Source organism: Pavona decussata, unplaced genomic scaffold (assembly GCF_977016875.1).
Source record: "Pavona decussata unplaced genomic scaffold, jaPavDecu1.1 SCAFFOLD_195, whole genome shotgun sequence".
NCBI lineage: Eukaryota > Metazoa > Cnidaria > Anthozoa > Scleractinia > Agariciidae > Pavona > Pavona decussata.
Genome location: NW_028145604.1, coordinates 2,219,749 through 2,232,922, shown reverse-complemented (window position 1 = coordinate 2,232,922; position 13,174 = coordinate 2,219,749). Strand labels below are relative to the sequence as shown.

Below are 13,174 nucleotides of genomic sequence, written 5' to 3'. Positions count from 1 at the left end.
TCTTAGTCAATTGAGTATTTAAGGTGATAAAAAAAATGATTGACGTTGTAATTGCTGCTTTGCCTAATCTGCTTAATCGGTTAATTGTTCCGATCACCTAGCGATCAACATGCGCGGGGACTAGGCCGAGTTTCACACTGCGCGCGCTCGTCCCCGCGCTCCACTCGAGGTTACCACCCTCCTCGCGCGCAAGGACGTTTTGTTTGTTTGTTCCTTGAATTTGATTTCAGATCAGTTACCCGGCGTGTTAACAGTTTTCACATCAGCTAATGTAACTTTTCTTTGTTTTTTTTTTCATTAAAGCAAACTTTCTAGAGGTCATTGTTGGTTACAGAAGTTTGTTTCCACCCGTAGTTATTAGCCTCTTGTAAATTATTATTATTATTATTATTATGATGATGATGATGATGATGATGATGATGAGATTTTAAATAAGAACTGTTTTTCCTTAAGGAGCTTATTTTTACTTCCAAATATTTTTAGTCAGAATACGACCATATGGTTTTTTATTACAAATAAGAAAATTATTGTAACTCTATGAAATTTGTTTTTTCTTTATGATGATGATGATGATGATTATTATTATTATCATCATCATCAAAATTTTAGTCTACGATGGTGGAATGTGAATTGGTCATATATTATTATTTGTAAATAGGTGAGAATTTGTAAATAGTTTTTCTAAGGAGATTTTAATAAAGTTTGTTATTATTATTATTATTATTATTATTAGTAGTAGTAGTAGTAGTAGTAGTAGCAGCAGCAGCAGCAGCAGCAGTAGTAGTAGTAGTAGTAGTAGTAATATTATTATTATTATTATTATTATTATTATTATTATTATTATTATTATTATTATTATTATTATTTCCAGAGAACAATACAGAAAGAAAATAATTACAAATAGGAAAACGAAAATATTTTTATGTGCCGGGACGGTTCACGGTCTGGATACAGTACAAAGCGTTTTGAGCTTTCGGTTGTGCAAGCTCCGGTGCAATAATTGAAAAACAATAATCTTGTCTTCAGTTATAGTTAATAACTTTAAACAAAGAAAACATGAAAATTGACATTTTTAACAATCGTAAGTACAATGGAAAATAAATAGTTAAATGATGTTTCGGGTAAAACAATACAACAAATGGTCAAACATGTTTTAATTTAGCTCCTTTATTCAATTACGGGTTATTTCTCTTTAGTGTACTTTACTAAAGATAATATGTGGGTTTTGAATTTGATGAGGGATGCAAATTTTTCTGTCGATCTCTTGAATGAAGTTGCTACCCACAACTTGAATATCAATGAAATATTTTCCATATTTTCTTTTACCGCTGTACCGGTATATACAATATCAAATAATATCATGCACAACTGATATCAAATAAATCTTTTCCATATTTCTTTTACCGACATATAACTTTTAAAAATATCAGAAATTTATAAGTTAACCCGCTGCTGAAAATTGCCCGACCCTTTCCCTTTGAAAATCCTGGAGTTAGACGACAAGAAATTTGCGTCGTTTAGCTTGCTGTCCTCTTTCTTGTAAGAAGCTTGATTTCCGTTTTCCTCCCGCTATTTTTAATCTCCTCGCAACTTGCGCCAACTCAGCTGAGGAACAGTAGAAGATAAAAGTGGGCCACTCCTCGCCTCCTTCACCGTAGGTGAAATTTTTTTCCACCAACTGCATACCAGCGCGGCTAAATAAAGTCTCTAATACGGGGAATACGGTGGGACACACAACACTGAGTTCTTTCTCTTGCGCGTAACCAAACACGTATAAAAGGAGTAACTGGATAATGCTTGGCTGTGTTTTTCTGTAGTCCTTCAAAACTGCACCTCGCTGCACTTCTACCAATTTATGACCATTACTTCCTTGTAAAATTCTTTTCATGGAAGGTAGTCCACTCGCCGGATACAGCTCCAGGTCGAGCTTCCCAAGGGCGTTACTTCGTTGTACTGCGCGAGTTACTCCAATTATTTTGTCTTCTTTGTAGGCGCCGAACCAGACGGCATCATCATCAAAAACATCACAAAGAATCGGCTCGTTTCGTTTGTCTTTATCGATGCGAAAACCAGTTGGGTTATCGTCACGAAAGTCCCAACCCATCTCGTGGATATAGACATCGTACAAAAGACGTTTCGCTGAGTTCACAGATTCGGTGTCGTTCAAAATTTTCACGCAAAGATCCATCTTGGAGCTTTAAGGCGTAACAAAATTCTTACCACTGATACAAAATGCTCCGTGGTATGATAATATTATTTTAGTGTCTCTTTATTTTGTATTCCTTGGAAGTCCAAGGCTAGACCGGTTGTACAGGATCTAGGTTTGTTTTGGTACCGTACTCTGGACTTTTTCCCGCCAAGGTACAGTATTGAACACGACTCACGTGCATCCGGGAATTGCTCATTGGTCATGTTCACATTGCGTTTCCATATTTGGAAGACAGAGCACGTGCATCGGCCGATTTTCGTATGCACCTTGAGTCTTGTGACTAAAAGCCTTGGTAACCTAAAGAGTTCCCACTGAGAATGTGCGCGCGCTGATTTAAAATTTTCCGAGATTAGCGGAATATTCTACCACGGAAGTAAGATATTCAAAACTGATACAGCCAACGGACCAAGTGTGTTCGTAAAGGTAGATAATAAGAAGCGGCACCGAGGGCCTGGAATTATATATATCTCTGATTATATCAACAAATATGAGCTCGAGTTGGCAGCTGAGTCAATGAACGTCGCTTTTGAATTCTAAACAATGAATACCAAACAATATTTAAAAACATTCGTATTGAACTAGAAAGTGCGTGTTGTATTCAAGAACGTTTTATAAACTGAAACTGGTATTAGTCACTGATTCAGGCTGTGTGAAAAAATCGGGCATATTGATTACCGCTGAAAAACAGGACGATATGTGACAAAGTAGTATCACAGTTCAGCGTAGAAGTTTTACGGCTCAGTTATAATTGTAACGCGAGGTCTATTAACCAAGAAGCGTTTCAAATATTGTTTAGCATATTCCCGTAATCACAGTGCGTAAACGTAAAATCGCTCTCTTTCTTTGCAAAAAATTATAACCAGGGTTTCTCTACACGCAATACGTCAGTGATCTCATGTCCCAACCGACAAGGTACACATCACTAAAAACAAAGAGATTTAGAAATTTAGCTGATAGAAAAAAGACGTAGGAAAGCGAACGTCTTGGTAGGTTTATTCATTGATGTAGTGATGGGTCTGCTATATTTACAATAAAAAAATGTTCATATTATGACAGTTTTTTATTTAGCCTTATTCTAAAGCAACTAAAAACATTTGGCGGGGCTTAAATTCAGTGGACTGTAATAAGAGACAATGTGAGAAAAAATTCATTCAAGATCAGAGGCGCTAAAAATTTTACAGCACTCATAGGAGCAGCTTTCAAACGAGTGTCGTAAAATCAAAACCATAGTAATTACTCCAATCAATCAGAACAGACGTAAACAACGCAATGAACCAATCAGTATCAACTCGAAGCAAATACATGTAACCGGCGCCAAGCGCGGGAAAACGCACGCGAGTAGTTTTTTTCTCATTGGTTAAGAAAGTGGCGCGCGTTTTGGCAACCAATGAGCATTGTCACCGGTTGCAGATTTTTTCCCGCTTCGCACTTCGCCCCTCACCATTCAGCTAATGACAGCTTGTTTTGAGCTTTGCTTGGTGCTTTTAGTATTATTCACAGCCATGGTTTCTAAATGACAGTCTTTTGAAAACTGTTCTCACTTCAACGAAATCAGCGAACAAAATATACACGATATATGCTATCTTTCATGACTGAATTAGTCTGTTAGCCTGGGGATTTGAATCTTATTTTACTGATTAATCAGACTGAACAAAAATAAACGTTTGACTTCGCCTACATTGAACTTGGCCTTCAATATGCTTGTCAGTTTCGTGGGTTCGAGACTCTCTTGACTGTTGTCAAGGCAATGCATGGTGTTTTAGATGAATGTGGGAGGCAGGCTTACGGAAATTGTCCCCAATGTTTTGTCTATTATTCTATTCTTTTCTTCCTAATTTACTGACGTCTTTTTTCAGTCTAAAAGCCACTTGTTATTCTTAATCATCAACGAATTATTAACAATTTGGAGGGAACGATATAAAACCTAACAAAATTAAAATACTTCACGATATTGAGAAGTTTATTTTGACTTTTTCATATTTATTTACGATATTAAAGTGAAAGAAATCGAAATCATTTGGACTCTAATGATTTTTGCCTTACTGAAATCGACACATTTCTTCCTTTTAACAATGTTAACCTGTAGAATTAATATTCCCAATATATCTCCTTAGATGTGGATTACAAAAATAAGTTTGCAATCATGCAACCGCCGTACCAAGAGCGAGATCGAACAAGTGCCAAGTGCAGAAAAACATGTAACCGGTTTCAAGCGCGGGAAAACATACAACTGGTACTAAAGCGCTAGAAGCTACGAGCAACCTGCGCCACGCGTGGGCTGGAAATAAGCTGGAAACGGGCGTAAGCCAAGATACGATGTTAAGTTTTCAAATAAAAGTTTAAATTAAATTTCTTCTCGTTTCACAAGTTGTTTGGTTGGTGGAAAGGACTCGTGATAAAAGTGCAAACTTTCTTGTATCTCAGGCATGGCCGCTATTACAACGATACTCGGCTGGAGCAACAACAGAAAAAATTAAGGTTCACTAGCAACGGCGCTGAAATTTTCTTGAATGATTTCTTCAGATTTTGCCGAGGTTTACCTTCATAGCGCTAATTTCCTCAGGACGGAAACCAAATCATAATCGGAAGCACCATGCATGTTAGAGGGACATCCGACGATAACATCTAAGCCTTTAAAACATGTCTCGTACGCGTGCTTCCAGATCGTTTCCTGCCCTTTTCCCCTGAATTTACGGCTGTTTGTTGTTGGCTTTATGAAAGTGCTAGCTGACCTTTTCCCGTATCTTTACTACATATTTGTCTCTTCAATCAAATGAATGTTTATTTTCTTCGAAAACGAAAGGAATTAGTTCTTCAGTGTTACGAAATTTTGATCTGACATCTTGCAAAAGAAAACTTAAGAATTTCTTCACAACTTAACTAAATCCGAATTTCTAAGGCGATTAAAGGTGAAGTATCACGAAAATTTGATGACGTTTCAAAACCCAAAAATGTTTGTCTGACAACAGAAACAAAAAAATAGCTGTCTTGTTTTGTTATAAATTATCACCCCAGTGCAATAAAACTGTCGTTTAGTGCCTCTGACCAACCAGAGAGTACGGTCGGTATGGATTGAAACTTGAAAAATGTTAGGCTAATGTTTTTCAAGTTCTCGCATTTTTGTTTCCAAAATGCGATAGAACAGATCACGAGTTGTTTCTTTCAAGAATTGAGTTGATTTCTTTCCTCTCGTCAGTCTAGAATTATTTGGCAGCTGGTTGAAGGTCTTGTTTCAGTATTTTTAACAAAAGATATCAAAAACCCCATGATACTTCCCTTTAAGAATTTCCTAACAATTAAATCCGAATTTCTGAAGCGATTAAGGCTTTCCCGGCGAACAGATATCCACCGAGTTGAACCGTAAGAAGCCGCTGATGTTAGATTATTATAAAGACGAAAGATACCCGTCAGGATTTCTTTGTCTTGTACTTCCTTCCTGCCTTGTTTCAACAGAATGTATTTACAATCCGTCCGTTACAGTGGAAATGTCACCTTTTTGTTTGCGGCAAACCCACAAAACGGAACAGTTAGACGAACCGTGCTTCCGTATCTTTGTAAGAGAACAAGAGAGTAAGATAGATTGGTCAAGAATTAAGTTGATAAGGATATGTTAAGCTCTGTAAACGGAAATTGGATTTTTCACTCACTTAGCCGTCGTGTAGTAAAATTCAAATAACTTGTAGAGTTTACTTCGCTCTGACGAAGAGCCAACGCTTGAAGTGTCAGCACTCGGAATCTCTTTACGGTGGCCGCCAATTTACCTTTAGTTATCAACTCTGTTGATAAACCAAACATTTGTTTCTTCTCCCCACGGACGCAGCACCGCAGTATCTTTAGAAACGAACACCCTTAACAAAAGAATGCCTGACATACCAGATCCTGAAGCTCTTTAAAAACTTCTTTTGCAGACTAAATGTCAAGAGTTCAGTTATTTCAGTTTATATATCATGCTAATTTGTAAACATAGGGAGGGTGGAGTTGGTCGAAATGCGATGACGAAACTCGCCGAAGGGCGGTGGAAGAGATGCTAACAGACCCATCCTTAACCTAAAAAAAAGGGCTAGAAAAGTTAGTTTATATTAACCGTATCCTGATAGAATCTTTTCATACCCCGTTTCCGACTAACCCCTACTGCACAGATATTAATAGCCTTTCCGGAACCAACAATATACCGGCGATATAGCTCATATGTTGAGAGACCCTACCTGCAGATTTACATACATGCAACTTTTCATGGGGGAACACTGAGTCCTCCTATTGCAAATGTTAGCCAATAGATCTGCTCTATACTCAGGGTGCATACTCTTTTTGCACGGTGCTATTCGCTGTGTTTACTGTATGAATAAAGGCGGACATTCGTGCAGTGCTATTTTTTAAGCTCGGTTTTGATTTGTCTAAACAGGATGTTGGTTAACCATTCAAGTCCCCTTGGCACTTAAAAAATATGTTGTCTTTATTTAGTTACAATTTGTTAATTTAAAGTTAATTTGACGACAGAGATGTTAAAAGGAATGAAAGTTTATTTTTGGCCGTCGATAAAATATTATAGTGCAGAGGGCGTCAGTTTTTCTGACACAAATAAAAAGTCATTGGATGACATAATCCAGTTGTACGAGAAAGCGTTTTATGTACTGACCGAAATACCAACAAATAAATCAACTAGAAAGTAAATAAGTAAATAAATAAATGAATTCATAAATAACAAAATAGGAAAGAGTTAAAGGCTGACAAATAAAAATACCTGTTTGAGTATTTTTGCTTCATCATACGACTAAAATAAATCAGACTTACTAAACTAAACTAAACGGTTCTGGAAATAAAGGCGATTTTTTGCACGCGAAAGGCCTTTCCGTACACGAATGATCTGGTTCCCGAGACTAAGGTAGCTGACTAAGAAGCTAGATGTCTATACGAAAAGAAATGTTCGAAAAGAAAAAAATAAATAAACCAACAAGGAGTCTAGGAGATATCCAAGACACCAACATTCATATTCAAGCGAAGAATTGGCAAATCTGACCGCGAAAAAGCTGAAGGTAAAAGCTGAAATCTTTCAGAAAATAATTATTTCCTGCTGTAAAAATAGTTTTAGTCACAGGGCACAAATTTGATTGAAATTCGGAAGGTCCTAGAAGACTGAGTAGTGGACACAGATACTGTTATAAAAACACTTTTTTTAGCAGTAAAACAACTGATAAGTAAAATGCATTCACTATAAGATTCGATGCTAAAATAGCAACGCACTTACTGAAATCACTTTTATTTGAATTTACCGGCTGTATGTAGAGGTCCATAAGTTATGGTTATGGACTTGTGATTTCGTATTACATGTATGTGATGACTCCGGTCTCATGCTGGGCTCACCATGCGACAATTAGCAAGCTGTCTTATTGATTGAGCGCTGGGTAATTCATTAAGCTCTAATGAGACAAAATCATGTAGCGATTAAGCCGATGAGACCGTTTAACACATTTCCGGTCTGTTGTAAGGAAACTTTCAAGCTCGGCTGACTCTATGCAGACATCAGTTTATCGTTATAAACTGGAGCGTGGCGAAAACTCACGCGAGACAACAACCAAAACTCGATGTGGTTTCAACAAATTTGTGTTTAATAATCCAGCTCCGTGTTCTAGTCAGATTTGATGGATGACTGCTTGGAAACACAAAAGACCGACTTGGATTGTTTGGTGCGCGGCTTGTATGATGTGTTCAGCTCTTCGGCGCCACGGAGGCGAAAAATTGAATGCACTGTGTTTGAAAACACAGAAAACCAGAACAAAACGATCAAGAGGCTTTTGTTAGACAATGAAAATCACGCGTGGATCAGTTAGATTGCCCAGAAATTCCAGTGATAGAAAATACACAAGGAAGGTTTAGTTTGTTAGGAAAATTAGTGTAACGGCATACTTTAGGACGTGAGTCGGAGAAAGCGAGCCAATGGAAATAAACGTATTTAAGAAGAAATTTGGGTGAATTATTCAGTTGTAAATTCTGGACTGGACATTGGATGGATAAACGAACCAAGTTTGATCGTATTCTCTGTCGGTACAGGTTCCATTGTAATCAACTCAGTGTTAAAATATTCAGATAACTACTGTTTTTATTTATAAGTGTATCTATTTATACCTCAGATATCATCATACTTTCATGCATCTTGATACCCGCTTAGCGGGTTTTAGTTGCTCTCTTTTGCATGAGCTGTAAGTCTATTAAAACTTGCACCTCGATGTCGTTGGCAATTCAATGCAAAAACGGCTGGCTAGTTTACACTATTTCCTGAGGTCTTTCAGCAGTATACTGTACACAATCCTCTACCATTTAAATTAATTCCAAAAATTAAATCGACAGTAGTGCGACGTGTTCAAAGCCCTCAGTGATTCTAACCGATCAGCTTCATCTCTCAATGGTTAACTCCAAGAATCCCTTTCCATTTATTTGTTTTGAAAAGCAACTTCTAGCGTTTGTCGTATCTATCCTGGTATAAACGTTGTACGCACGGCGCACGAAATGTGGTATAACACTGCTGTTCACACATTATTAGCATGTATTCGTAGCGTTTCGAGGCATAGTGTTCTGCGCAGACAGCTAAAGAACCGCAACACTTGCTTGGAGTCGCAAAGGAAACCCTCTGTCTTGCGTCTTGCGTCTGTGAAACAGAGCAGACTCCCTTACCCGAGGTTGTTCGTTTGTGGTTAGTTTAATTTCTTAATATTCCTCTTGATAGGAAATAAAAAGAGAGCCACTTAAATAAATTAACCCAGGTTATGTTCCTTATTACAAACAATTTTATTGCCCGCGCTCTGTTGCCCCCGTTTCAATTAGGTGGCTGCAGCTTCATGGTACGATAATTGAGAGATCAGTGACGTAAATAATGACCAACGCTGCAAAACAGCAACAGTGTATTTTTCACTGCACTGAAATATTTCTGAGCCCTAACTACTTTGAATTATTGTTATAAATGAATTCGGGTTTAAAAGCCACCCGCTATTTTTGTCATTATTTACACGTGCTGTACCCAGAACATTCTTTCCGGATTTCCGTTAAGGAGCAAGTGGGGTTTCTAATATCGCCCAGGCAATGAATCAAAGCCTTGCTAACAACCCGCTGTTAGAAATAACTGTTCCCTGTAGGGCAATGCAAGATTGTAACAAGGCTTGTCACTTTTTAGTTTAGCGAGAGAAGGGAAACACATTGTACTGATATATTCCTTCGGGTCTCAAAGAAATCGTCGGACACGTTTTGCTAAGGTGGCATTAGCAATGGTACAGATGATTTGTTATTTCAATATTTCATACAATTTTTAAAATTATGATGTGTTAAATTGTTCACCGGGCGTTTTTGAGACCCGCGTCGCTGACGCGAGCGGCACGTCGCACAATAACGTGAAATAGGAAAACTTATCGCAACTTTCGAAGATAATGGGATCTTTATAATAAATTTCATTAAAAACAACGATTCGGGTTTTGTTTTCCACGCCTTAGAAATTTGTCTGCGAGGAGATGAAAAGCGCACTTTTAATTAAATTTATCACTCGTTTGTCTCTGCAAGCTCCGTTTCTAGCACGCGCCGTTTTGCAGGCGCCATAAGTTTACCAAGCATGCATAGCGATGACGTAGCCTGTTTGTTAACTAGCCAATCATGAAATTGATCTTCCTGTCTAATTATAGTCTGAGTTATGACCAGTGAGAGGGAATATTGCTCTCGACAAGTTGGTGCCTTATTCATTTGTAGTTCGAACTATCTTGAGCTGTTTTCAGTCAGCACGCGCATAACATGGACTGCTTCTATCAAGCTGGTAGAATTCGCCAGCCGGCTTATTTTAACGCACCTCCTCTTGTATACGGTTATGGGGTCCCAGCGTACTATTCTTCTCAGTTTTTCCCTGCATTGAGCCGCAACACTGAGATCCACAGGCCACCAGTAACTTCAAGAAGTCCGCCTCATTTAGGAGAAAGCATTCCTTGCCTTGTGACGAATTCTGAAAGCAATGCAAGTCCTTTATCAACAGCTTCACGAACTCCACCAGAGTCGCCGAGCGACAGCTCTGCAGAAACACTTGAAGAAACTACATGTAGTGAGCCTAACGAAAAGCCCTGCCAATCCGGGAAAGATGCCAGTGAATCAGAAGATAAAACAGGTACGATTTGGAGTTACATTTGAGTAGAACAAAACAGTACGCGCAAATCGAAACATGTGGAAGTATAGCATCGAAGCGCCGATTGAAGTTACAACAGGAACAAATTTTAAACAATGTTTGAGTGTGCAATCAGTTCGATTACCCACAGGTCAAATGGAATATTGAAAAGAATCAATCATTCATATGAAATATTTAAGAAAAACAGTGTTTTTTATTGCTTAACATTGATTGCATTACTAAACCTTTGAAGTGCTATCAGAGTTGAGTTCAAATCCACTTTGTTTCTAACTAATACTTTCGCGGGAACCTTAACTAATGAAATTCAAAATTTGTTTAAATATTTAGACGGTGAAGATGACAAAGATGTCCCGTGGCATTACAAGCAACCGTTCAAGCATCGAAGACGAGTTGCTTACACACGAAATCAAATTCTGGAACTAGAAAAAGAATTTCATTTCACAAGATACCTAACCAAGGCGAGACGCACCGAGATGTCCTCCATGTTACAACTCTCCGAACGGCAAATCAAAATCTGGTTTCAAAATAGAAGAATGAAATGGAAGAAAGACAACAAGCCAGTTATACCAACGAGTAGAGGAATGCGTCGCGGATGTACAAGATAGGCTACAAACATTAAATTCGTTAGGTTATCAATTACAAATTGTCGTAAATCCTTTTACCTCAGACTTATAGGTGTATAAAAATTGACCATTCGCACTTGTCAGGCGAAAAGAGTGTTTCTCAAGTCTGCCATGGAGAGACGTGCAACAAAATGCGCTAATGTTTCACCCGCGTGGATTGATTCTGATGGTATTTTTGAACTGCCACTTTAGTTCCAAAGTTTGCCGGGCTACAAAACTGCCATTGACGAATAAGAAATTTTAAAAGTGTAAATAAGGCATGATGGTCTGTTCACGCGCTCTCAGTCAGACGTCTGTGGGTTACCGATGAGGTGTTAAGTTGATTCGTTCAAAGAGAGACATGAAGACTCAGTTCCTTTGCTTTGTTTCTTAACAGCAAAGCTACGCATGGATCACTATTGTTAGTTAAACATCTAAACTCAACTACACGCTAACTTTTACCTTTTCTATGTACTTTTACGTGGTATAAAATACTTGCTTCTAATGAGTATCACTACATGGTAAAATTGTGAAGAAACGATTTCCCATCACAAGTTCGGTTTCTATACTATTTCTTCAAGTACAGTCGTTTACTGTCAAAGTTTATATATTCAACTGTTTCAAATACTGTGATTCAATGCTAAACTACATTTAACGACATTCTTGTTAACTTCCAGCGTACTATTTATAAATGTAAAACTTTATGTACAAATAAACATCTTCATTTTACAACACGATTGTGTTAACCGCGTTAAATATTTATAAACGAAGTTAAGTCCGTATCGGCGACTTGTTTTTTCCGTTTATTCTAACGTTGAATGTGTTAACTATGTACGGCTTCCTGTAGAAAAGACGTTCCTTTTTGTAATTTAACTTAAACTTTGAAAAATTATCACTTCGTTGTTGGAAGTAGCGGCAGTTAATTTAGACTTTGTTATCTCTCAAAAAGAATTGATTTCAATATGGCGCTAGTTCAATTGTTTGTGTGCAAAGCTAAAATAGGTAACTTTTATCTTAATTTTACTCTAACTTAATTCACCTCTAACAGAACTATTCAGTTAGAAATGAGTTTTTCAAGTCTATAATCTAAATCAATCCGCGCCACTGCAAAAAGAAATTTTCAAGAAATTGCTACTTTTAATGGGAAGCTAAGACCATGTTTTTCTTTTCTTTAACGACAGCACGCATTTTTCATGGGTCAATGAATGGCAAACATATTGCCCAGTTATCTGTTTGACTAAGAAAATCATATAATAAAGCAATTTAATAAAACGACAGAAGTATGCCTTGAAGGCTAAACTGCAAATTTGCATGAGCTTTCCTGATAAAGATCAATAGCGTCTCATTCACAAAGTCGGTTCTCAGAGGTCGCCATATTTTGCGCTCTGTATGTCCTTATTGTATTATAAACGAGTCAACGAAAAAATTTATGGCTACAGTAATCTCTTTAAGCAATATTCTCAAGCCATAATAATGTTTTGTTTGATGATGTATGGCTGTATGGATAAGTTATAATTGTCACAGACTTAGCAATTTTGCTCTTTGTTCGACTGATAAATCGGTTGATGTCGTTTTTGAAAACAATGGCTTCCCTTGTTGTAAACAAAGCAGAATGCTCTATTTTTGATTGGCAATAAATAATTTAAACTGCTTCGAGGATTAAGTAACATCTAAACATCTTTAGCTCCTCAGAAATATTTCAGAGCAGCAAAAAACTTAGCAGCAACAGCGTTTTTAAATCATCTATCAACTAAATTCAACTCTACTGTTTTACTTGCGAACTGTGAAATGATGTCTACTTCCAGCGTTGCATGTCAATTCTATACCGCCACAGTAATTCTACCAAATATGATCAAAGTTTCAGACAGTATAGCTATACAGATTTGCATATTACGACGTTCAATTTCACTAGATTGGGTCCGGCAAAGTTTTACATGAGGTAACTGAATTCTGTACAGTTTTCTTTCCGCCATGATTGCTGATTGAAACGGGTGGAAAATCCATGGACTACATTTGTGTTGAATTCTGTTTATAGATTTATTTTATTTTATACCACAATTTGGCTGAACATTTGTCTATTACATAACCTTGAAAACGTAATTGAGTTTCTTGGCTCCCTTTGGACCTGAGAAACCATGCGCGAAAGACTAAGCTACATGCCGGGGCATTACATGACGCCATTACACAACTAGCCATTTTAGAAAATGGCGT

At 37.5% G+C, this 13,174-nt stretch overlaps 2 protein-coding genes and 1 long non-coding RNA gene across 3 annotated transcripts in view; 2 read left to right on the top strand and 1 right to left on the bottom strand.

The window, feature by feature from the left end:
- The window catches only part of LOC146461720 (uncharacterized), a 56,886-nt gene that overhangs the window by 14,592 nt on the left and 29,120 nt on the right, over positions 1–13,174 (top strand). The window lies entirely within an intron of this gene.
- LOC146461727 (uncharacterized) lies at positions 1,189–2,505 on the bottom strand. Its single transcript, XM_085086691.1, has one exon. It carries the CDS (start codon positions 2,186–2,188, stop codon positions 1,493–1,495), a length of 696 nt encoding a protein of 231 aa, XP_084942817.1. The 5' UTR covers positions 2,189–2,505; the 3' UTR covers positions 1,189–1,492.
- On the top strand, positions 9,668–11,691 carry LOC146461726 (homeobox protein Hox-B5-like). The gene is made up of 2 exons (XM_085086702.1): positions 9,668–10,343; positions 10,689–11,691. Exons 1-2 carry the CDS (start codon positions 9,980–9,982, stop codon positions 10,964–10,966), a joined length of 642 nt encoding a protein of 213 aa, XP_084942828.1. The 5' UTR covers positions 9,668–9,979; the 3' UTR covers positions 10,967–11,691.